A 23,316-nucleotide genomic window follows, 5' to 3' on the forward strand; every position below is an offset into this window, starting at 1 on the left:
TAGTAGTTATATTCTTGTACATAGGAGCAGTATTATAGTAGTTATATTCTTGTACATAGGGGGCAGTATTATAGTAGTTATATTCTGATACATAGGAGCAGTATTATATTAGTTATATTCTTGTACATAGGAGCAGCATTATAGTAGTTATATTCTTGTACATAGGGGCAGTATTATAGTAGTTATATTCTTGTACATAGGAGCAGTATTATAGTAGTTATATTCTTGTATATAGGGGCAGTATTATAGTAGTTATATTCTTGTACATTGGGGCAGTATTATAGTAGTTATATTCTTATACATAGGAGCAGTATTATAGTAGTTATATTCTTATACATAGGAGCAGTATTATAGTAGTTATATTCTTGTACATTGGGGCAGTATTATAGTAGTTATATTCTTGTACATAGGAGCAGTATTATAGTAGTTATATTCTTGTACATAGGGGCAGTATTATAGTAGTTATATTCTTGTACATAGGGGCAGTATTATAGTAGTTATATTCTTGGACATAGGGGCAGTATTATAATAGTTATATTCTTGTACATAGGAGCAGTATTATAGTAGTTATATTCTTATACATAGGGGCAGTATTATAGTAGTTATATTCTTATACATAGGGGCAGTATTATAGTAGTTATATTCTTGTACATAGGGGGCAGTATTATAGTAGTTATATTCTTGTACATTGGGGCAGTATTATAGTAGTTATATTCTTATACATAGGAGCAGTATTATAGTAGTTATATTCTTGTACATAGGGGGCAGTATTATAGTTGATATATTCTTGTACATAGGAGCAGTATTATAGTAGTTATATTCTTGTACATAGGAGCAATATTATAGTAGTTATATTCTTGTACATAGGAGCAGTATTATAGTAGTTATATTCTTGTACATAGGAGCAGTATTATAGTAGTTATATTCTTGTACATAGGAGCAGTATTATAGTAGTTATATTCTTGTACATAGGGGCAGTATTATAGTAGTTATATTCTTGTACATAGGAGCAGTATTATAGTAGTTATATTCTTGTACATAGGGGGCAGTATTATAGTAGTTATATTCTGATATATAGGAGCAGTATTATATTAGTTATATTCTTGTACATAGGAGCAGCATTATAGTAGTTATATTCTTGTACATAGGGGCAGTATTATAGTAGTTATATTCTTGTACATAGGGGGCAGTATTATAGTAGTTATATTCTTGTACATAGGGGCAGTATTATAGTAGTTATATTCTTGTACATAGGAGCTGTATTATAGTAGTTATATTCTTGTACATAGGGGAAGTATTATAGTAGTTATATTCTTGTACATAGGGGCAGTATTATAGTAGTTATATTCTTGTACATAGGGGGCAGTATTATAGTAGTTATATTCTTGTACATAGGGGCAGTATTATAGTAGTTATATTCTTGTACATAGGAGCTGTATTATAGTAGTTATATTCTTGTACATAGGGGCAGTATTATAGTAGTTATATTCTTGTACATAGGAGCAGTATTATAGTAGTTATATTCTTGTACATAGGGGTCAGTATTATAGTAGTTGAGTCTTTATTATGTGGTGACGTGTGTAGATACCTCTGATAGTCGCGCATGGCTGAGATGACTCCATCGGACAGCGGCTGGACATCCTTGGAGAATTTGAAGAGATCTTTTAGTTGCACCTTCACCCTCTCGGCTTTGGCTTCTTCTGCGGCCAGTGCAGACTTGGTGGCCTGTGGATGTGGAGACGGCCCGTTAGTCTGTATTACGACCTATGAGCTGCAGTAAATGATATTAACCCTTTCTCTCACATTCAGCGTTTTCCATAGGGCTATTAATTCATCCTCGCTCTTGACCCGCTCCCCGGACTCCAGACTCTCCTCCAGCCTCTGGGTGGCCTTACGAAACTCATTGATGTTGGCCTCCAGTTGTCGGGCGAGGAGGAGGAAGGTGTTGTCCGTGTTGTGAGTCTTCAGAAGCGTCTCCTCCTCTTCGTCATTCATCTGCTTTAACTCTTTCAGGGTTTTGCGCAATTCCTCCAGCTCCCGGCAGATCTTCTCAGCCCCCAGGGGTGACGTGCTCTTAATCACCTCGGCCGACTTCTCCTCCAGGACTCCGAGCTGTTTATTACCGCTCTCCACATCTTTACTGATCTCCTGCAATAGAGAAGACTCTGAAGGAGACAGAGCAGGACCACCTGCCCCCCCCCACAACAAATATGGCTCCTGCAACCGATCGTAATGGGACAATGATTGGTTAGCACACAGAGATCCTCGGGGGCGGGCGACGTGAAGTCCAGCCCCCGCCGACCGTGCAGCAGGTACAGACTTGTTTTATTGAGGGCTCTGATTTGATTTCGCTGTCGTTTATCCGGATCTTAGGAAACAGATGGCGGGAAATGTATGAAGGGAACATAAAGAACGTATAACCCGGGAGGCTCCAATATCCTCTCGTCCTAGTGCAGATATAGGCAAAATAGTCAGGACACGTCTACAGAACATAATTAATCACTGTCACTTTAAAGGGAAAACAAAAATGTGAAATGTAAATTGTCGGAGCTCAGGAATGTTTCACAATGGCAGGAAGCGAGCGGAGGCGACGGCCGGGCGTGACATCGTACAAGAAGTCAGATCTGACATACCTGTCATTATACAACCTGTCACCGCGGACCAGGCATTCCAGGGGTCAGAGATAAGAATGCGGGAGGTTATTACACCGGGAAATCTCATACCTAACCAGGTCCCATCAGTATCTGGTGACCCCCAGATACTGATGATGGGGGTGACGGGAGGGTCACCATATACTGATGATGGAGGGGACGGGCGGTCACCAGATACTGATGATGGAGGGGACGGGCGGTCACCAGATACTGATGATGGAGGGGACGGGCGGTCACCAGATTCTGATGATGGGGGTGACGGGCGGTCACCAGATATTGATGATGGAGGTGACGGGCGGTCACCAGATACTGATGATGGAGGTGACGGGCGGTCACCAGATACTGATGGGATTTACATTTCTCTTTTCTTCACTTTGCAGTTTGTTGATACATAAACTATTATCACTTGTATTTTGGAATCTTCTCCCTTTATTGTTGTTTCCCTCTGGACATTTTCTCCGTCTGTAGAGATCTTTTACCTGCAGGATGTGCAGCCGGTTTTCTGTACAGTCGGACGTTGCTCCTACATAAACCTTCAGCTTCTCAATGACGCCGTTCAGCCAGGTTTTGAAGCCGCTGACGTCGCCCTCGTAGGCCTCGTGATCCTTCCAGATCTTCTCCAGACGTTCCACCCGCTCCTGAAATCACAGAAACCCGATATTTGCTTGTAACACAAGATGAGACTGCGTAAAGGGTTAACCTCGGCCACGTCGCCTGCGGTTCGGTGGATTGCGGTGAACGATGTGAACAAGATTCTCTTAAGTCACTAAACTAAATGCAAACAGACGTGAAACTGAGCAAACAGCCGACAGGAGACTGATCCCAGCCAAAGACGAGCAGCGGCTGGAGACGGGCAGAAGCTGCTGCAGAGCTGAAATCAGAGGGAGAAGCGGCAGACGCTGATCACAGAGCAGAGATCACCAGATCTCCTGGATCCAGGACACGGCCGCATATCCAGCCACCGTCACTATCAGAGATCTCAGTCACTTCTACGGGGGTTGTGCAAATGGTCACTAACCCCAAGTGTCAGAAACCAGATAGGTCACCATGTAATCAGCTACAGGTCACCAGATCACTAATTATAGGTCACTGTTTAATCAGCTATACGTCGCCAGATCGCTAATTATAGGTCACCAGATCACTAATTATAGGTCACTATTTAATCAGCTATACGTCACCAGATCATTATCTACAGGTCACCAGATCATTACCTACAGGTCCGTAAATCACTAAGTAATCAGCTATAGGTCACCAGATCACTGCCTACAGGTCCCCAGATCACTACATGATCAGCTATACGTTATCAGATCACTACCTTATAGATCACCACATAATGACAATAAAATCAGTTAAAGGTCACTAGATCACTATCTTAGAGGTCACCATATCACTACCTAGAGATTATCATAATTTCATGTCTATTTCACCAGATCACCTTCCTCAGGTTAATCCAGGTGATGATATTTTCATACAGGACATCAGATCATCATGCTTTGTTAGTGATCAGATCAGGATCTATAGATCAGCAGATGATCACCCATAGTTTGTCAGATAATCATCCAGGTCACCATCAGTCTGTAGATGTTGGGGAGGTTTTCCACTTTCACCGCATCGCTCCTCAATGACCGCAGCACATAAAACCACCATGTCAGACGGATCTGGGTCTCCTCCGTCCGGGGTCAGGTCTCCATCGCTGCTCTGAACTCTGTGTCCTGGCTGCAGTGGGGACATCACGACTCCAGCGCACATCACCGCTGCAGACAATCACTGAGCTTAACTGCTGTAGATGCATGCCACACTGAGCACAGTGATTGGCTGCAGCGGTGGAGAGCCGTCTCTGGATGTTGGGATGACGAGCTCTCTCTCCGCTCGTTTACATGCCTATTTGAGGAGAACTTCTGTGAAAGTGCAAAACTCCTTTAAGCAAAATCATGTTTTATCCTCCAGTTGCAACCAGAGATGCGTTCACACTTGGCCTACGTTAGCTGAGCTGCTCTTTCAAAGGCGCAACATTAGACATGTATAGATGTGATCCCGGCTCCCACAATGCACTGCTCCCTGACAAACAACTAGGAGAATTCTGGATGCAGCTTTGGATGTGACTGGAGAATTAACAAAGTTTGTATAAAGTTACCGGAGCCCGACACCCCGTTCCCATGCAGCGAGCACAGACCTGCGCCTTCTTCTTTATCTGTATGTACTCGGCCATCATGGCGCTCTGCACGCTTTCCTCCACGCTGGGGTCCCCGATCCGGTTGTACAGGGAGGAGGCCTCCTCCAGCAGCCGGTCCACCAGCCTCGACTGGTGCAGGACGTCCTTCATGAGCACCAGGGCCTGCTCGTACTGCCAGCGCTTCTCCTTCAGGCCGAGCTGCAGCTCCACGTCCGGCTCCAGGGTCAGCGACACGTTGTGAACCCAAAGCGTGAACTCGTCCCGTGCCCGCAGGTACTCGTTCCAGTGCAGCCAGACCCACTCGATTCGGCTGTGGAAGAAGGGGAACGTTGACATTGAGAGATCCAATGCTCCTCGGGGTGTAAAGAACAATGTTCCTATTCACTGACAGCAAGCAGAGGTCCTGAAAGTGCCGAGAAATGGGGGGCGAAGTATAAGGGGTCCACAAGTCTCACCTGTGACAGTGGGTCATGTACGTGGTGGTTTCCTCCAATGAGCCCTTGATTTTGGCCAACTTCAGCTGCACCTCGTGCTTCTCCTCCTCGCTGCTGTCACCCAGCAGGACCTCGGCCTTCATCAGGACCTTCTCCACCAGCAGCTTCCCGTCTCCTTCCAAGGAGCAGATATTCTACCCAGAAGGTAACAAGTTACTCAGAGACATTGTAATATGATACAATGTATAAATGTAAAATGTAAAGCAATGTAAATATGGAACATAAATGTGATACATTATATTTATGTTACTTATATCACATTGTATCATAAATAATATGATGATAAAATATGGTGTAATACATAATGATGCAGAACTGTGATGTCTCAGAATGTAATATAATACGATGTAACATTTTAGAACGTAACAACATAATGTAATAAAAATATAGCCCGATGCTGAGAAGTTATATAAGCTATGGAATAGAAGACAATGTAACATTTTCTAATGCAATTTCAAATAATGTAATATAATATGATACAAGGAGGTTTTATAAGGTAATATACGATATAACTGGTTACACCCTATAATCTCATGTTGTATAATGCCGCATTACTATGATAATAGAATGTAACAGTTTAGAATAGAATTCTGCCGTGGTTTATACTTTACTGCAATGTATCATTTTATAATGTATCGCAAACTTAGAAAAAGTCCAGTAATGCAGCGCGAACCCCATAAGATTTGGGGCTCATGCGGACGAGCGCTGACTGATTTGGGTGCGTAAAATAAAAATATTGGATCCCAAACGGAACATCCGATATTTACGGATACAGGAAACTATATGTGATCATGTACGTTGTTAGGGTAGATGTATGAATGTAAACATCGGACACCAGGACGGCGACCAGAAGAAAAGTAGGAAAACTTGGAGGATTTCTCATACGCTCGTCTGCAGGGGCCTAATTCCATCATGGCTAAAATAGGGAGCCAAAAAATATATAATGGCGCCCTTGATCTCCTACATGTTTCACCAGGTTCTGTCTTCTTCATGGCCAACAGACGGGTTCTGTCTTTCTTTGCAGCCTTCTGAGACCTCACTCCGATGTCTGAGCTTTCTCGTGTGTAAAAACATGACTGAGCAAGGATTGCACACAACACACGGACTGCACACAACAGGCATACGGACTGCACACGACACACGGACTGCACACGGCACGCGGACTGCACACGACACGCGGACTGCACACGACACGCGGACTGCACACGACACGCGGACTGCACACGGCACGCGGACTGCACACGGCACGCGGACTGCACACGGCACGCGGACTGCACACGGCACGCGGACTGCACACGGCACGCGGACTGCACACGGCACGCGGACTGCACACGGCACGCGGACTGCACACGGCACGCGGACTGCACACGGCACGCGGACTGCACACGGCACGCGGGACTGCACACGACACGCGGGACTGCACACGACACGCGGGACTGCACACGACACGCGGGACTGCACACGACACGCGGGACTGCACACGACCGGCACGCGGACTGCACACGACCGGCACGCGGACTGCACACGACCGGCACGCGGACTGCACACGACCGGCACGCGGACTGCACACGACCGGCACGCGGACTGCACACGACCGGCACGCGGACTGCACACGACACGCGGGACTGCACACGACACGCGGGACTGCACACGACCGGCACGCGGACTGCACACGACCGGCACGCGGACTGCACACGACCGGCACGCGGACTGCACACGACCGGCACGCGGACTGCACACGACCGGCACGCGGACTGCACACGACACGCGGGACTGCACACGACACGCGGGACTGCACACGACACGCGGGACTGCACACGACACGCGGGACTGCACACGACACACGGCACACTTTCTCTGTGATTTTCCTCTATGGGTAATTTTGATCAATGACTTAGGTCACAGACAGACGAGTCTCTATGATTTTTAGAGACCACTCGATCCGAAAAATAACAGTGACATGCAGCTCCAGTCTATAATGGATGTGTATGATGTGTCTGGATCCACCGACTTTTCACCCTTAGACATAGAAAAGCCCAAAGATGCAGAGACGATCCCATCAGACCCAACGAATCTACTTCCAATGTGACATCATCCTGCTGAATGATCTGACCGGTGACGTGTAGTGTGAACGGGCGCCTGTCATGTGCTCTGGGGTTTCTGCTCTTTGGTGATTATCTTTATTTATCTCTATAAGGTGTAACTATATATTTTATGTAATTTTATATATTTGTTATTGTTTTTAAGTGTTTCTCGCCCTGTGACATAATTGATCATGAGACATTCAGGTGTGTGGGGGAGGGTGTTCTCATCTCCCATATCGCTCCATCAGAGAGGGGCTGACACCTGCCGCTGGCCATGACGGGCGGACCTGGGCAGACATGTCGGCAGGTCGTGGGCGCCTGGAGTTTTTTGCCATTTTATTATGGGTCCCCTGGGATCGTCTCTGCATTGTTGGACTTTTTCTATGTTTGCGGTGGATCCGGGCAGACGTCTGTGCAACCTGCGCGTCCGGAGCCTGCGAGCGCTGAGCGGAGCCGGGTACACGCTCATTATATGTTGTGGTGACCCTGCGATGTTTTATTATAGGACAGAAAAATATTAACCCGTTTGTAAAATAATAAACTGCGGAATAAAATAACTCGGCAGTATGGGAGGTAAATGCGCCAGATTTTGTAATTTCCGCCAAATAACCGTTTCCTGACCGGCGGCAGACTTATGTGCATTAGACACTCTGTGCCGGATTCATTAAGACTGGCACATTTCATCCTCCAATCAATAATATGTTCCAAAATACTAAAAAGACGCACGCCATTTAATGAGTCAGGCGCATCTCGGCGGTCTGCACCTCCCAGCGCCTGGAGGACATTTCTAGCGTAAGTTACACGTGAGCTTTGATTTGTCGGGCGACCTTCATCACACCCTGTTCCTTCCATTCTTTGCCCAGTTCGGCAGAGACTATCAGGACTGGTGTGAAAATGCCAAAAGTTGGTAAACTTTTGAGTAACCTTGAGTTGTGTAAAAGTTTTCTTATAGAAGTGTGGTGAAAACTTTGATGAATAGCGGCCACCGTGCGCCCCGGCCGACAGGGTGGAAGGGCCCCTCCAAAAAGGGTTTGGATAAGATGTGACAATGTATCAGAATCGTGCCGCACATTTCCACATTTCTGACACAATATCAGCCAACTACAAACGTGGTGTGAACTTAGACCGGTCAGTCTTACACTACTCGAGTTATCGAGCCGCTGTGATTAACTGGCGCGTTTTAGGACTGTGTAAGAACTGTCAGAACTGGTAACTCTGCCCCATTGTGATACAATGTAACATGTTATAATGGGATATAATACGCTGCACTAGATGCTAAAATCAAGGGGCTATCAACAGGATACTGTACTTTGTTGCCTCTGATATTGGGGGGGCCAGGACCCCCTGAGATTGTGCAGTCCCCCCAGTGTTGGCTGCTCTTTAGCTCTGCTCTCTGGACTCCGCGGCTCCAGCTCGGCTGCGCTGTCGGCTCTACCTGGCGGGGTGGGCTGACAGTCTAATGTGTATGGGGCCGAGCGACTCCAGTGATGTCAGGGAAGAGAAGGATTCAGGACGTTGGATTTCTGACCTTCAGGAAGCCGAGCGTTCCTATGTATAGGGGGACTCAGTAGTGATAGCTGTCAGCCATCTATTCTAAATGGGTAAGGGGGCTTTAGGTTGCTGATCAGTTCCTTCCCCATGCTTTACACTGCATTAGTGCTCCAGTAGGGTAGCTGTATGATCAATGAGTCCCACTTCAGCTGCATAGGTAGTGCTAGTTCCATTTTCACACCTCAGAGGCTGTCCCTCCTCCTGCTTTACACTGCAGCTCTGTCCATTCACACTAGCCGGACGCTAATGTTAAATGATTTCTGATTGGCTATTGTTTATCTCCCGTTTAGATAGCCTGACTGCGCACAGAACAATCTGTAATACGAATATCATTGCTCTCGGCAGCCCATCCTGATTACACGATGTGCTGCCAAGAAAGGTATGTTTTTGCTCCTGCAAGCTGCTTACTCTGCACTGACATTGTAGAACGTCAGTGCAGAGTAAAGTGTGGATTGTCCGGACGTTTATATTCAATGGGTAGCAGAACTTCAGCCGGACATACACGATGTGACAGACAATGGATCAGTCTGTCCTGGCAGCCTGCGGACACCCGGCTGCCATGTAAGCATTGATCATCGGATGCTGGGATTTCTGACCTTTGGTTCCTGTATGTCTGTGCCCGGCGAATCCTGCACAGGGCGACCTGGAATGTGAGGAATCCCAGCTGCCTCTCAGATAGTGATGACCAAATCAATGAGCATGCAAAGGGCACAAATCATGGAGGAGCCCCTCTGCTGCTCCTCCTGTCAATATAGTAACGTTTATATTAAGCTCAATGTCATACTTATGCCTAGCAAACTTGTGTGATGACCAATATGGCTGCCATTATAACACCCATCGGTCGTACCCCTGTACTAATTTTGCAGCTGACTGCGCTCTCCTGCAACATGAGCGCCAGAAGCCACCTATGGCGAAACACCAGAACTGACCGAATATAGCACTGATCAGGAGAGGCTGACTCCGTCCTCACCTCTGTCTCCCTGAGCCTGGACTCCAGTGCTGACCGCGGGCCCTGGGTGTTGTCATTCTCTTTCAGCCGCTTGTGGATCTCCTTCATCCAGGCTTCTGCCTTTTCCAGGGACGTCTCAAACTCATCATGTGGCAGCTGCGTCATCGCATGAGAGAAGCTGCAAGACAAGGACACCATGAATCCCAAATAGTGGAATATTCACAAGGCCCGCCCCCGAGGAACACCTGGATTGTGTTTATTTGCATAAACTCCGCCCCTTTTATTTAGTTCACTGGCCAGTAAGCACATTTACAGGAAAAGCCTTTAATGGGGTACGGTGGTTCCTGGATTATCCGATATTCCGGACTAACGGAAGGTGATGGAAAAAGCCTTTTCAAACAGGGGAACCGTGATGGTTTGTTGCAAGGTTCCACAATTAAAGCGGACGTGCACATTTTACTGTCACTCAAATGCATCGAATATACAAAATGAAGCACTTTTATAAAGCGTGTCAATGGAAAATCTTCTACCGTTTTGCGTATGCAGCTCCAATGCAGAGCTATGGGTGTTCATAGCTAAAGTCTGATCCTGCAGTCGTGTGCAGCCTGATAAACTAACCACAATATAGAAGTGAGATGAGGTGGAGAGATGCAGCTGAAGGATCAGACAACGCAAGGATTGGTCACCAAGGAGACACACAGGTTGGTATCGGAGCTGTATACAAGAAACGGTCAGAGGGTTTGTTTTTTTAATCAAGACTTTGCAAAATGGCTTCTATTTATATTTTAGATACATTTGGGCAATAAAAAAATAAAGTTGCAAAAGTATTAACACCCCTTAAGGGAAGGTAGATGGTATTTTACTAAAGCACAGTAGATATTCTTCTGAATTTTGCAGCAGCCAGGCACAGAAGAGGTTAAAAACTCCCCCCTACAGATTTTCTTCCCCCCAGAATTACTCAGAACTCACATCCAAAAACAAGGAAAATCTCTTCTGGAGTGCGACCATGGCGAGAGAGGGGACACCGCCAATAATTAATGTTTTCATTACGCCTCGTTCTGGATTTACCAAAACATTCCCCAGGGATCCTCGTTCTGCCGCTGTGCCTCGCCGCCCCCCCTAATTGACCTCTAGGAATATGAAGGTCATCCCGGTGCCAGTCGGGGGCACCACGGCCTGTTCCTGGCACTGGGATTTGTGCAGATCCTTGGCCGATGCCCCCTCGGAGCGCGGCGCCGCCTGCAGCTCGGCCCCCAGATGCGGCTTCTCGGGACTTTACTCCTATTAGTTCTCACTTTTTCCATCTTGTGCTCAGGGATTTCTTGGAGGTTCAATGAAACTTGTAAAAGAAACATTGAAGATATTAAAATACTTGTTCTTTGAGTCAGAGAATGAGATTCGGAGCCACAAAGCACTTTCCTTACAGGACGTGTAAACTTCTGCAACTGCTCTTGTTGTTACAATGTATCGAATATAAACAGAACTGCGGCTCAGGATCGGGACAGATCTTGTTCTGCTGTTTTGTGTTTACAGCGACCTTGCAATGGAAACTAAGGGAAGAAGAAAGTCGTTGGAGGGGAAAGGTTTAACCTCTTCTGTGCTGTGGAGAGTGCAATCCCCAGCTGAGGGGGTAGAGTGCCCCCTCCATTCCCTTCCTGTGGAATATGTTAATAATATAAAAACAAAAAAATTACTATTCCCTCAAAGGGATCCTGCCAGCAACATTTTTTGCAATGCAAAGCAACAATAGCAATGATCCCTATTTTGTCACAACCCATTTCATCCATGTGCACTGGAAGGCGAATTGATGCACTTGCAGCCTACGCCTCCTCTTCACTTCTTCCCACCTGGTGCCGCCCTCTTCTGCTTGATTGACAGCGGAGTCTCTGCTGCGTGACAAAACCGCTGCTCTTAGATGAAATCTTGTGCAAGTGCCACTCTTGTCTTTGGTCGGCGCATGCAAAACACGAGACTAAAAATTTTGGCAGCACATATCAGTGCATTGCGCATGCACCAGCCGAAAGACGAGCGAGCGCATGCACCTGCTGAGACAAGCGCGCATGCACCAGCCAAGAGACGAGTGAGCGCATGCACCGGCCAAGAGACGAGTGAGCGCATGCACCGGCCAAGAGACGAGTGAGCGCATGCACCGGCCAAGAGACGAGTGAGCGCATGCACCGGCCAAGAGACGAGTGAGCGCATGCACCGGCCAAGAGACGAGTGAGCGCATGCACCGGCCAAGAGACGAGTGAGCGCATGCACAAGATTTCAGCTGGGAGCAGAAGTGACATCAAGCAGTAGAGACTCCACTGTCAGTCAAGTAGCAGACGGTGGCGCAGGAGGAGGAGCCAAGGACAGCGAGAGCCTCTGATTCGCTCACCAGAGCACTTGAGATTCATTTGCATATAGACAAATTTCTTCTTAGAGCAACAGATTGCAATGAAAAGGGTCTCGCTGCAATTGTAGCACAAACTGCTTAGCAAAAATGTTGCGGACAGGTTACCTTTCAGGGGTGTGCATACTTTTGCAACCAATTTACTATTGCTGTGATGTATCCAAGCTAAAACAAATGCAGCAATATGCAACAAGGCGCTAAGATCTCAACCATTTATAAAAGGTATAAAGGTAAACTGTCTACAGCTCCTGCGCAGATTAATACATCTCCATGGTTACAGACAACTAATATTCCCATGTAGTCGTCCGCTATAGTCATCTGTCTATAGAGGAGAAAAGCAAGAAGCATGGCAGCACTCCAGGATCTGACTACTGTGGTACTGTAGTCTGTAACCAAGGAAACACATAGGTCTACACTGGAACTGGGAACACAAAATGGGAGATTTTTAATGTATTTGCAAAATCTTTTTTCTTTTTGTTTAAACACAATGGAACAATAAAAATAATTGCAAATGTCTACACGCCTTTTATAGGGGTGAAACGTGACGAGTCATGGATGTGGACACCTTTGTATCCGCCCGTGCACGTTTTGTATTTATTAACATGTCAGTGTACAGACATATATGAAGTCACCCAGTGGCGAACACAAGTGAGGGCCCCAGTGCAGGAACAGTATATGGGCCCCAGTGCAAAAACAGTATATGGGCCCCAGTGCAAAAACAGTATATGGGCCCCAGTGCAAAAACAGTATATGGGCCCCAGTGCAAAAACAGTATATGGGCCCCAGTGCAAAAACAGTATATGGGCCCCAGTGCAAAAACAGTATATGGGCCCCAGTGCAAAAACAGTATATGGGCCCCAGTGCAAAAACAGTATATGGGCCCCAGTGCAAAAACAGTATATGGGCCCCAGTGCAAAAACAGTATATGGGCCCCAGTGCAAAAACAGTATATGGGCCCCAGTGCAAAAACAGTATATGGGCCCCAGTGCAAAAACAGTATATGGGCCCCAGTGCAAAAACAGTATATGGGCCCCAGTGCAAAAACAGTATATGGGCCCCAGTGCAAAAACAGTATATGGGCCCCAGTGCAAAAACAGTATATGGGCCCCAGTGCAAAAACAGTATATGGGCCCCAGTGCAAAAACAGTATATGGGCCCCAGTGCAAAAACAGTATATGGGCCCCAGTGCAAAAACAGTATATGGGCCCCAGTGCAAAAACAGTATATGGGCCCCAGTGCAAAAACAGTATATGGGCCCCTGTGTATGAACAGTATATGGGCCCCTGTGTATGAACAGTATATGGGCCCCTGTGTATGAACAGTATATGGGCCCCTGTGTATGAACAGTATATGGGCCCCTGTGTAAGAACAGTATATGGGCCCCTGTGTAAGAACAGTATATGGGCCCCTGTGTAAGAACAGTATATGGGCCCCAGTGTAAGAACAGTATATGGGCCCCTGTGTAAGAACAGTATATGGGCCCCTGTGTAAGAACAGTATATGGGCCCCTGTGTAAGAACAATATATGGGCCCCTGTGTATGAACAATATATGGGCCCCTGTGTATGAACAATATATGGGCCCCTGTGTAAGAACAATATATGGGCCCCTGTGTAAGAACAATATATGGGCCCCTGTGTAAGAACAATATATGGGCCCCTGTGTAAGAACAATATATGGGCCCCTGTGTAAGAACAATATATGGGCCCCTGTGTAAGAACAATATATGGGCCCCTGTGTAAGAACAGTATATGGGCCCTGTGTAAGAACAATATATGGGCCTCTGTGTAAGAACAATATATGGGCCCCTGTGTAAGAACAGTATATGGGCCCCTGTGTAAGAACAGTATATGGGCCTCTGTGTATGAACAGTATATGGGCCCCGGTGTAAGAGGAGTATATGGGCCCCTGTGTAAGAACAGTATATGGGCCCCTGTGTAAGAACAGTATATGGGCCCCAGTGTAAGAACAGTATATGGGCCCCAGTGTAAGAACAGTATATGGGCCCCTGTGTAAGAACAGTATATGGGCCCCTGTGTATGAACAATATATGGGCCCCTGTGTATGAACAATATATGGGCCCCTGTGTATGAACAATATATGGGCCCCTGTGTATGAACAATATATGGGCCCCTGTGTAAGAACAATATATGGGCCCCTGTGTAAGAACAATATATGGGCCCCTGTGTAAGAACAATATATGGGCCCCTGTGTAAGAACAGTATATGGGCCCCTGTGTAAGAACAATATATGGGCCCCTGTGTAAGAACAATATATGGGCCCCTGTGTAAGAACAATATATGGGCCCCTGTGTAAGAACAGTATATGGGCCCCTGTGTAAGAACAGTATATGGGCCCCTGTGTATGAACAGTATATGGGCCCCGGTGTAAGAGGAGTATATGGGCCCCTGTGCACGAACAGTCATTTATCATAATTCCCCCTGCATTGGCGCTGGATGTGGCCCCTGACTTTTTGAGCCCCTGTGCGGCCGCACAAGTTGCACCACCTGTATTTCCGCCCTGTAGTGACCCCTCACCACCAGGACCCTCGCAGTCACAGGGGAGGATCCGTTACCACAACACCCTGCGCTCGGAGATAGAGGGAATCCCTCCCGCCAGCGCAGCTTCCTGTGACTCAGTCGTGCCGCGCAGCAGCGGTTTCCTCTCGTTAGTCACAGGCATCAGGACGTCGTTATAAATACATCTGGGCCTCATTAGCAGCAGAGGAGGAAATCTTATTATATCCAGAAAGTAAATGTTCACAAGAACAGTGAAAATGCATCAGATGTCAGAAAAACATAGCATATCTGTCTGTCCGCTTTTCATTTTAAGATAAAAATGATCACAAGTTGGGACCCCGGCAATCAGGTCTTTAGGGGACCTGAATGCAAAAGTGCATTTCCTCTGCATCGCCCCCCATAGTTCTATTGTATGTATGGGATTTGCGGGGTCCTCCCAAATGAGGGACGATCTTGTTGTCTCTCCACTTCTGGACGGAGACCCCCTCCCTCTTCCATGTCCCAGGATTCCCCAGTAGGTTATTTGTTGTATAAAATTCTTTAACCCAGAATAAAAACCTTTTAAAAGAATTTACTAAGATCCAGAATGTTATCAATACCGGAGCGATGAGGGTCCCAGGATCAAAGGGGTCCAGATATTGTGCATGGTACGATCAGCAGACCCCCACCAATCTGATATCAATCACCTATTCTAATGAGAGGACAAAGATATGAAAGTCCTGGGGAAAGCTGTAGTAACCCATCTTTCCAGGTCCGAGTCCTTACTTCTTTATAGCGGCTCCTCTCCAAATCAGGCACCCCAAAAAAAAAAGCTGCAGGAAACAAAAAAAACTTCTCCAAAAAAGCAAGAACGCCTGCGCTGGCGAGGTTTCCACTACAGCATTTATCGTTATTGACCACTTCAAAAAAAAAAACCTCCTGTGTGCCCATAGCCTTAAAGGACAATGAGTCTCACAGCGGCACGTGGCCGGACAGCTGCCAGGAGGAATAATCTCAGCTGTCGGGGGATCACCTGTCAATCACAACCCCGCAGGATGGCACTATGCATTAAAATCACTCAGCAGGATCCGGTCTGGTTCTCATGATGTTCCGCAGCAGCTGCAGGCTATCAGAGGACATGTGTCGTCACACCCGGAGCAGCCTGTCACATGTGCCACCAGATAGTACAACAAGCACGGAGGACAAATTCTCAGCAGGCCCCACAGATGGCGGCCGCAGGCAGAGGGAAAACAGAGCGGCGATCCAGCCCCTCGATACAGATGTCACATTGATTTCTGAAGTGTTAGCTCTATGCGAGCCACAATGCTCCACTCACTGTCAGCAAGCATTGACCACCGGGAAAAGAACCCAAAGCACAAGAGGGATCTGGCCCTTAAATTTGAACACAAATTCATTGTCTATAGGAAAACCTCCAATACAAATAAGATATAATCCTAATCCTGGGACCCCTCCACAATCTGGAACCCCCCACTACACAATCAGGACCCATGACAGTCTGGAACCCCCTACAGCCAGGATAGCCCCCGCATCCATTCCACAATCTGGAGAGCCCCTCACCCCAACAGTCTGGACACACACTGCCCCTACCTCCAAAGATCAAACCCCCCCCCAGCACAACCTGGACCCCATCTGTTCCTAGCATGATCCAAATGCTAGTGATGGGCGGTCGGCCGGGAGCTCATCATATCATTAACCTGCACATAAACAATGTATCTCAGAGGTTGTTACATTGTATCATCAGCCCGGAGACTCTTCCTCCCTTTATCGCACATTTCCTCCTCCTCCTCCTCCTCCCAGGATCTGCGCCATTTCTTATGACAGAATCAATTAGGGCTTTATCATAATCAGGGGGATTACAGCAGCTTTTTCTAGGATGTAGGCGAGACCAGACAACCAGGGCTTAAGACTGGTTAACGCCGTCCCAGGGGGGGATACGATGATGCGGGCGGCATCTGGGCGACAGAACAAGAGAACACCAGCACAATAGACATAAAAATATACATAAAAAACACACAACCAATAAGAATAGATACAACACGTCAATCCAATGTAAACAGGCCGATAATACCAGTATCATTTCCCGATTATCAGTCGGTGTGAACAGGATGATAATCGGCTGATGTAAGAACAAAACGCTCCTTCATTTCGGGAGAAAGGATTTATAAATTTGCTTTAAAATGATCTTCTTGACAGCACGTCGATTTGTGTAACCAGCACATGTGCTGCCGAGAACAATGTTTTTCTGTGCACACAGCAGTGCGGTCTACCTGTCACCTCTCATGTATGGATCTGGTGGTCGTTTATTCGCTGCTGCCGGCCCTTCTAAATAAACCCATACACAAGACATGCAAATAGATACACACGAACGATACAAAATAAATGCGACACAAAACACGTACGAAAAACAGGCGCAAAATAGAAACAAAACAGAAGAAACTAACAAGAAACATAACAGATAAACAGTGGATACAAGACGCAAACACAATTCCCTACACATCAGATACACAAACAAGCAACACATACAAAACTAGATACAAAGAGATAAACACAAGATACAAAACATAAATAATAACGCCCAGCCAGAGCAGGAATTGCACTGCGCCGCTGCTCCGTCACCGGTCAGCAAGGATAGCACAGTGATTTGTTTTGTCACCATGGGTTACATAATGGGGATTGTATTTTTACAAAAAAATGTTGCTGTAAAGTAATAATAATACCTGCAATCCACCTGACAGGTTAATATGTAACTCCAGACGGTACAGAGCTCGCTGCCGCTCTCACCTGCTGCAGTCACTGGCCGCTCGCCAGCTGCACTCCGTAAAATACGATACTTTGTGGCTTTCCAAAGAACAATTAATTTCTAAGGAAATACCCTATCTGTACTTATACAGGGTTACATCATCCAGAGCTGCACTCATAATTCTGGAGACACTGGAGCCGAATCTCAGCATACCCTGCTTGCTCATGCTCTGGTGCTTTACGTTCTGTGAAGGGTCTTCTGTACATCAGATTCAATAAAGTCATCAGATATAGGAAGAACTGATTGTCTGCCAGCTTTATAGGAGCAGAATAGTGAGTGCAGCTCTGGAATATTACACACGATGTCAAGGGGCATTTACACAGAAAGATCATTGTGAATGAAAGCTCCTAGAATCATTCATTTCACGATAATTTTGCAGTGTAAACAGACTGGCGATAATTTCACCCGATGAACAAGCATTTTACTCATCAATTGGATGATCCTTAGTGCAGCACAAAACATCATTCTTCTCAGAGCACATTGTTCTGTGTAAACAGGAATCACCCTGCAGAGAACAACCTACCACAGATCACTCACTGCAGCAAGCACAGAGGAACTGCGAAATAGTTACCTATCCGCTCATCTGAGAATGGCCGATCAGTGGTTAACGCTGCCAGTCTGATCATATAAAATAATATTTACTCAGGATCAGTAATGTAATGTATGTACACAGTGACTGCACCAGCAGAATAGTGAGTGCAGCTCTGGGGTATAATACAGGAGGTAACTCAGGATCAGTAATGTAATGTATGTACACAGTGACTGCACCAGCAGAATAGTGAGTGCAGCTCTGGAGTATAATACAGGATGTAACTCAGGATCAGTAATGTAATGTATGTACAAAGTGACTGCACCAGCAGAATAGCGAGTGCAGCTCTGGAGTATAATACAGGAGGTAACTCAGGATCAGTAATGTAATGTATGTACACAGTGACTGCACCAGCAGAATAGTGAGTGCAGCTCTGGAGTATAATACAGGATGTAACTCAGGATCAGTAATGTAATGTATGTACACAGTGACTGCACCAGCAGAATAGTGAGTGCAGCTCTGGAGTATAATACAGGATGTAACTCAGGATCAGTAATGTAATGTATGTACACAGTGACTGCACCAGCAGAATAGTGAGTGCAGCTCTGGAGTATAATACAGGATGTAACTCAGGATCAGTAATGTAATGTATGTACACAGTGACTGCACCAGCAGAATAGTGAGTGCAGCTCTGGAGTATAATACAGGAGGTAACTCAGGATCAGTAATGTAATGTATGTACACAGTGACTGCACCAGCAGAATAGTGAGTGCAGCTCTGGAGTATAATACAGGATGTAACTCAGGATCAGTAATGTAATGTATGTACACAGTGACTGCACCAGCAGAATAGTGAGTGCAGCTCTGGAGTATAATACAGGATGTAACTCAGGATCAGTACAGGATCAGTAATGTAATGTATGTACACAGTGACTGCACCAGCAGAATAGTGAGTGCAGCTCTGGAGTATAATACAGGAGGTAACTCAGGATCAGTAATGTAATGTATGTACACAGTGACTGCACCAGCAGAATAGTGAGTGCAGCTCTGGAGTATAATACAGGATGTAACTCAGGATCAGTACAGGATCAGTAATGTATGTACACAGTGACTGCACCAGCAGAATAGTGAGTGCAGCTCTGGAGTATAATACAGGATGTAACTCAGGATCAGTAATGTAATGTATGTACACAGTGACTGCACCAGCAGAATAGTGAGTGCAGCTCTGGAGTATAATACAGGATGTAACTCAGGATCAGTACAGGATCAGTAATGTAATGTATGTACACAGTGACTGCACCAGCAGAATAGTGAGTGCAGCTCTGGAGTATAATACAGGATGTAACTCAGGATCAGTACAGGATCAGTAATGTAATGTATGTACATAGTGACTGCACCAGCAGAATAGTGAGTGCAGCTCTGGAGTATAATACAGGATGTAACTCAGGATCAGTAATGTAATGTATGTACACAGTGACTCCACCAGCAGAATAGTGAGTGCAGCTCTGGAGTATAATACAGGATGTAACTCAGGATCAGTAATGTAATGTATGTACACAGTGACTGCACCAGCAGAATAGTGAGTGCAGCTCTGGAGTATAATACAGGATGTGATTCAGGATCAGTACAGGATCAGTAATGTAATGTATGTACACAGTGACTGTACCAGCAGAATAGTGAGTGCAGCTCTGGAGTATAATACAGGATGTAACTCAGGATCAGTAATGTAATGTATGTACACAGTGACTGCACCAGCAGAATAGTGAGTGCAGCTCTGGAGTATAATACAGGATGTGATTCAGGATCAGTACAGGATCAGTAATGTAATGTATGTACACAGTGACTGTACCAGCAGAATAGTGAGTGCAGCTCTGGAGTATAATACAGGATGTAACTCAGGATCAGTAATGTAATGTATGTACACAGTGACTGCACCAGCAGAAGAGTGAGTGCAGCTCTGGAGTATAATACAGGATGTGACTCAGGATCAGTACAGGATCAGATATGTACTTTATGTGACAGTGCTGGGAGGTTTGCAGCGCTGAGTGTGAATACATACTGTACCACTACAATCTAAGTGCAGTCTTTCCTCTCATCATGAGAAGGTGCAGGAACCTACAGACGATGTAACAGTCCGCTGCACAGTACAGACATTGACGGCTCGGTACAGTTATTATGGAGCTGTATTCACGTCGTGCGGCTTCCGGCCCCCATCAGTAATGGTGACATCAGATACAGACGCCCATAACTCCGACATCGCATGAAATAATCACATGAAACAAGTCTCTAGACTTAATGAAAGTTTCCTATTACTGACGCCATTGGCCATGTACAGGGGACATTACCGTTGTTTTCGGGCAGAGATGCTTTACCCTTCCCCTCCAGCCACAGATATGACGTGCTGCGCTGCAGAGCGTGTGCTGCAGAGCGTGTGCTGCAGACTCCGCGTCTTCCTCTTCCCCGACCACTTCCTGTGTTATTTCACAGTAGAGCGAAGCAGAGAAACGTTTTATCATCACAGAAACAGATGCAAAAATCTGAAGACGTTACAGCAACAAAATTGCAAAAATGTTTAATTAAGGATCAATAATAAAAAAAAAAATCCTAAATAATGATTATTCTAGAATTGTTTCCCCTCCCCCCTCCAACGTGCAAAATATAAATCATCCGCACGATTTGCATCTCCGGCTGACACCTGCAAATACAGCAAGGTGGCGGCTCGCCGCGCCCCTGTGCACACACGGATTACACCTCATCTGCATTCATCCCCTATATAATGTGTTTGCAAAGTGAGTATATAGAGAGGGAGGGGAACAAAAAATCTTGAAAAACAAGACGGAGAATTTCATTAACTGCTGAATGAAAACACACGCCACGTGACAGCTGCGGGTATTTCAGGCACGTCCCTCGTAAAATAACTAAAATTCATTACAAAAAAAATAATATGAATAGTCAAAGCAGGAATATTTCAGCAATTTTTTTTTCTTCTTCCAGTGCTGAACAATAGATGAGGCCAATAAACCCCCCCAGCGAGCGCAGGGCGTTCCCGAGGCATTTTGGGCATCGAAGATAATGGCAGCGGATGAAATACCAAACCGCCTACTAAAACCCACAGTAAAAAGGCGGAACGTCGCAGCCCCAGACAAAAACATCCCGGCTGCCAGCTCGTGCTCCGGACTGGATTTAAAGGGACAGTACAACATATTGATACCACATCTGTCACCAATAAATGAGCAGAGGTCAGACTAACAATGTTAAAATGTTTAAACCCAAAATAGACACTATGTGCACAGAGTTTTTTGGAGGGGTTTTTTTTTTTTTTTTTAGTGGCTCTGAAGAATTCCTGGGACGACTCTTCCCTATTCATTTCAATTGTAAAATCACTTTCCTGTTCATGTTCTATGCTTTTTTTTTTCCCCACTTCAGGTGTTGGGAAAAAAAGTCCATGCAACTTTAAGGCACTGCCCAATAAAAAGGCTGCAAAAATGTTCCAGGAACAGAAAAAATCCTCCAAAAATTCACAGAAAGAAGGAGCGATTTCTGAAGCGGTGTTCACTTAAAAACTTGTCATTTTGTATTGGCCCAAAAAAGCCCTTCTAACCTAAGGCGTTGTTCACATGGAGGTCTCTGGAGTGGAGTTTCTCCAAAATTCTTGAAAAACTCTTTTCATTTTCAGACTGATTTATATGGGAAATCCACTTTTGAGCATTTCTTTCCGTTTTGGGGAAATGTTCTCACCTCTTTAGACCCCATTAAGACATCTGATTTTCACGTACGAGTGTTATCCATGGTTTTCAGTGATAGGACTCAGACCTGGGATCGTCTATGGGGCCATTCACAGGTCCATGATTTTTCGTGAACAGAGTTATCTGCAGAAAAGCTCGGAGACGTCAGATTTTGATCCGAGTATTGGATAAAATTTGGCAATGCAAATCTATGGGTCCATGAAAAGTCGGACCACACCTGGACGACATCTGACTGCTGTCTGATTTTCACATAGGAGACGGTGAAGAAACTTTTTTTCTCCATGTATAAGAAAGCGGATGACATTCGGTCCACACTCTGATCAAAATAATTCAGTCCGTTTTTCTCGTACGTGAGAGAATTGGATATCTGAATGAAGCCTTAAAGTGAATCCTGATCGGAGACCTCTCGAAACTACGCACCGTCCAATCAACAGACAAAAAGAAAGAAAAACTCTTCCAGGAGTCTTGAAAAACATTTCAGGAAAAGAAAAACCCTCTAAAACTTCTCTAAGGTTCTGTGAATATGGAGTTTCTGCTCTGAAAACTCTGCAAGACAACTCCAAGTTTTGAGGAGTTTGGAGACTTGGAGGAGGATCGGGACAGTTTTCTTGCCCCCTTTACATGGCGTCTTGAGGACGCCGCTGCAGTCACTGGAGTTTTATCTCCGAAAGCCGCTTTTCCTTAAGAGAATCTGGCAGCATTTCTTACGTCGTTTTCCCGGCAGCTCATCCGCCGGCGTCATTTTACTATATGTCCTATTAAGAAGCCGCCCGAAGAATAAACATGATAATACTTTAGGGATTCCGAACACTGAAGTGTATAAAAGAAGTAACAAAAGACGGAACGTGCGCAGAGAAAGGTGCTTTTTTCATATGTTCATTCTTTCGGATGTAAAGACTTTTCACGCGGCTTCAATGGTGGAAAAAGACGCTGTGTGCACAGAGACCAAGTCTGCTCCAAAAACTCCGTGTGCAAATACTCCATAAGGGGAACGTTTCCTAAACTCATTGTTCTTCTCCGCTTCAAAAAACCTTGGTCTGTGCATCTCCTTATAACTGGAACCTTTAAGTCGTAGGGGTGATGCAACATAGACATAATCAGAGATTTTAAGAGGCAGTTTGGGATTTTTATTAGTCTGGCAACTTTTACAGGTAATGAAACAGAAGGTGGAAAAAAAAAAAAGTTAAACCAGTTGTGTGTGCAGCTATAGGAGGAAGGTGACCATCGCACCGATTCCCGTGATAGGTGACATAAACAGCAGTATTCCTCATGTATGATTGGGGCCGGGCTCCTGCCGCCTCCAGATGCCTCACAGACAGGATAGGAGGACGGATTGTTCTGGGCTCATCACACGCGTGGATCCTTCACTCCCCGGCCACGAGTCACCAGCTTCATAAAGGACCCCGGAGTTTACGGCCAATTGAAGC

At 45.8% G+C, this 23,316-nt stretch overlaps 1 protein-coding gene across 9 annotated transcripts in view; it reads right to left on the reverse strand.

Annotated features, from left to right (window-relative positions):
- Positions 1-23,316, reverse strand: part of SYNE3 (spectrin repeat containing nuclear envelope family member 3) — a 106,463-nt gene that overhangs the window by 64,930 nt on the left and 18,217 nt on the right. For 8 of the 9 annotated variants that reach the window (XM_073638347.1, XM_073638339.1, XM_073638346.1 and 5 more), the window contains exons 2-7: positions 9,924-10,080; positions 5,280-5,452; positions 4,825-5,134; positions 3,131-3,289; positions 1,804-2,148; positions 1,589-1,725 (exon numbers count right to left, since the gene is read on the reverse strand). In XM_073638347.1, the coding sequence (XP_073494448.1) occupies positions 1,589-1,725; positions 1,804-2,148; positions 3,131-3,289; positions 4,825-5,134; positions 5,280-5,452; positions 9,924-10,080 (1,281 nt within the window). Of the gene's footprint in view, positions 1-1,588; positions 1,726-1,803; positions 2,149-3,130; positions 3,290-4,824; positions 5,135-5,279; positions 5,453-9,923; positions 10,081-20,488; positions 20,615-23,316 lie in introns of all 9 variants that reach the window. The other variant, XM_073638343.1, reaches the window with a different exon arrangement.

This window comes from Phyllobates terribilis, unplaced genomic scaffold (assembly GCF_046119375.1).
Source record: "Phyllobates terribilis strain yellow unplaced genomic scaffold, ASM4611937v1 Scaffold_7__3_contigs__length_470593459, whole genome shotgun sequence".
Lineage (NCBI taxonomy): Eukaryota > Metazoa > Chordata > Amphibia > Anura > Dendrobatidae > Phyllobates > Phyllobates terribilis.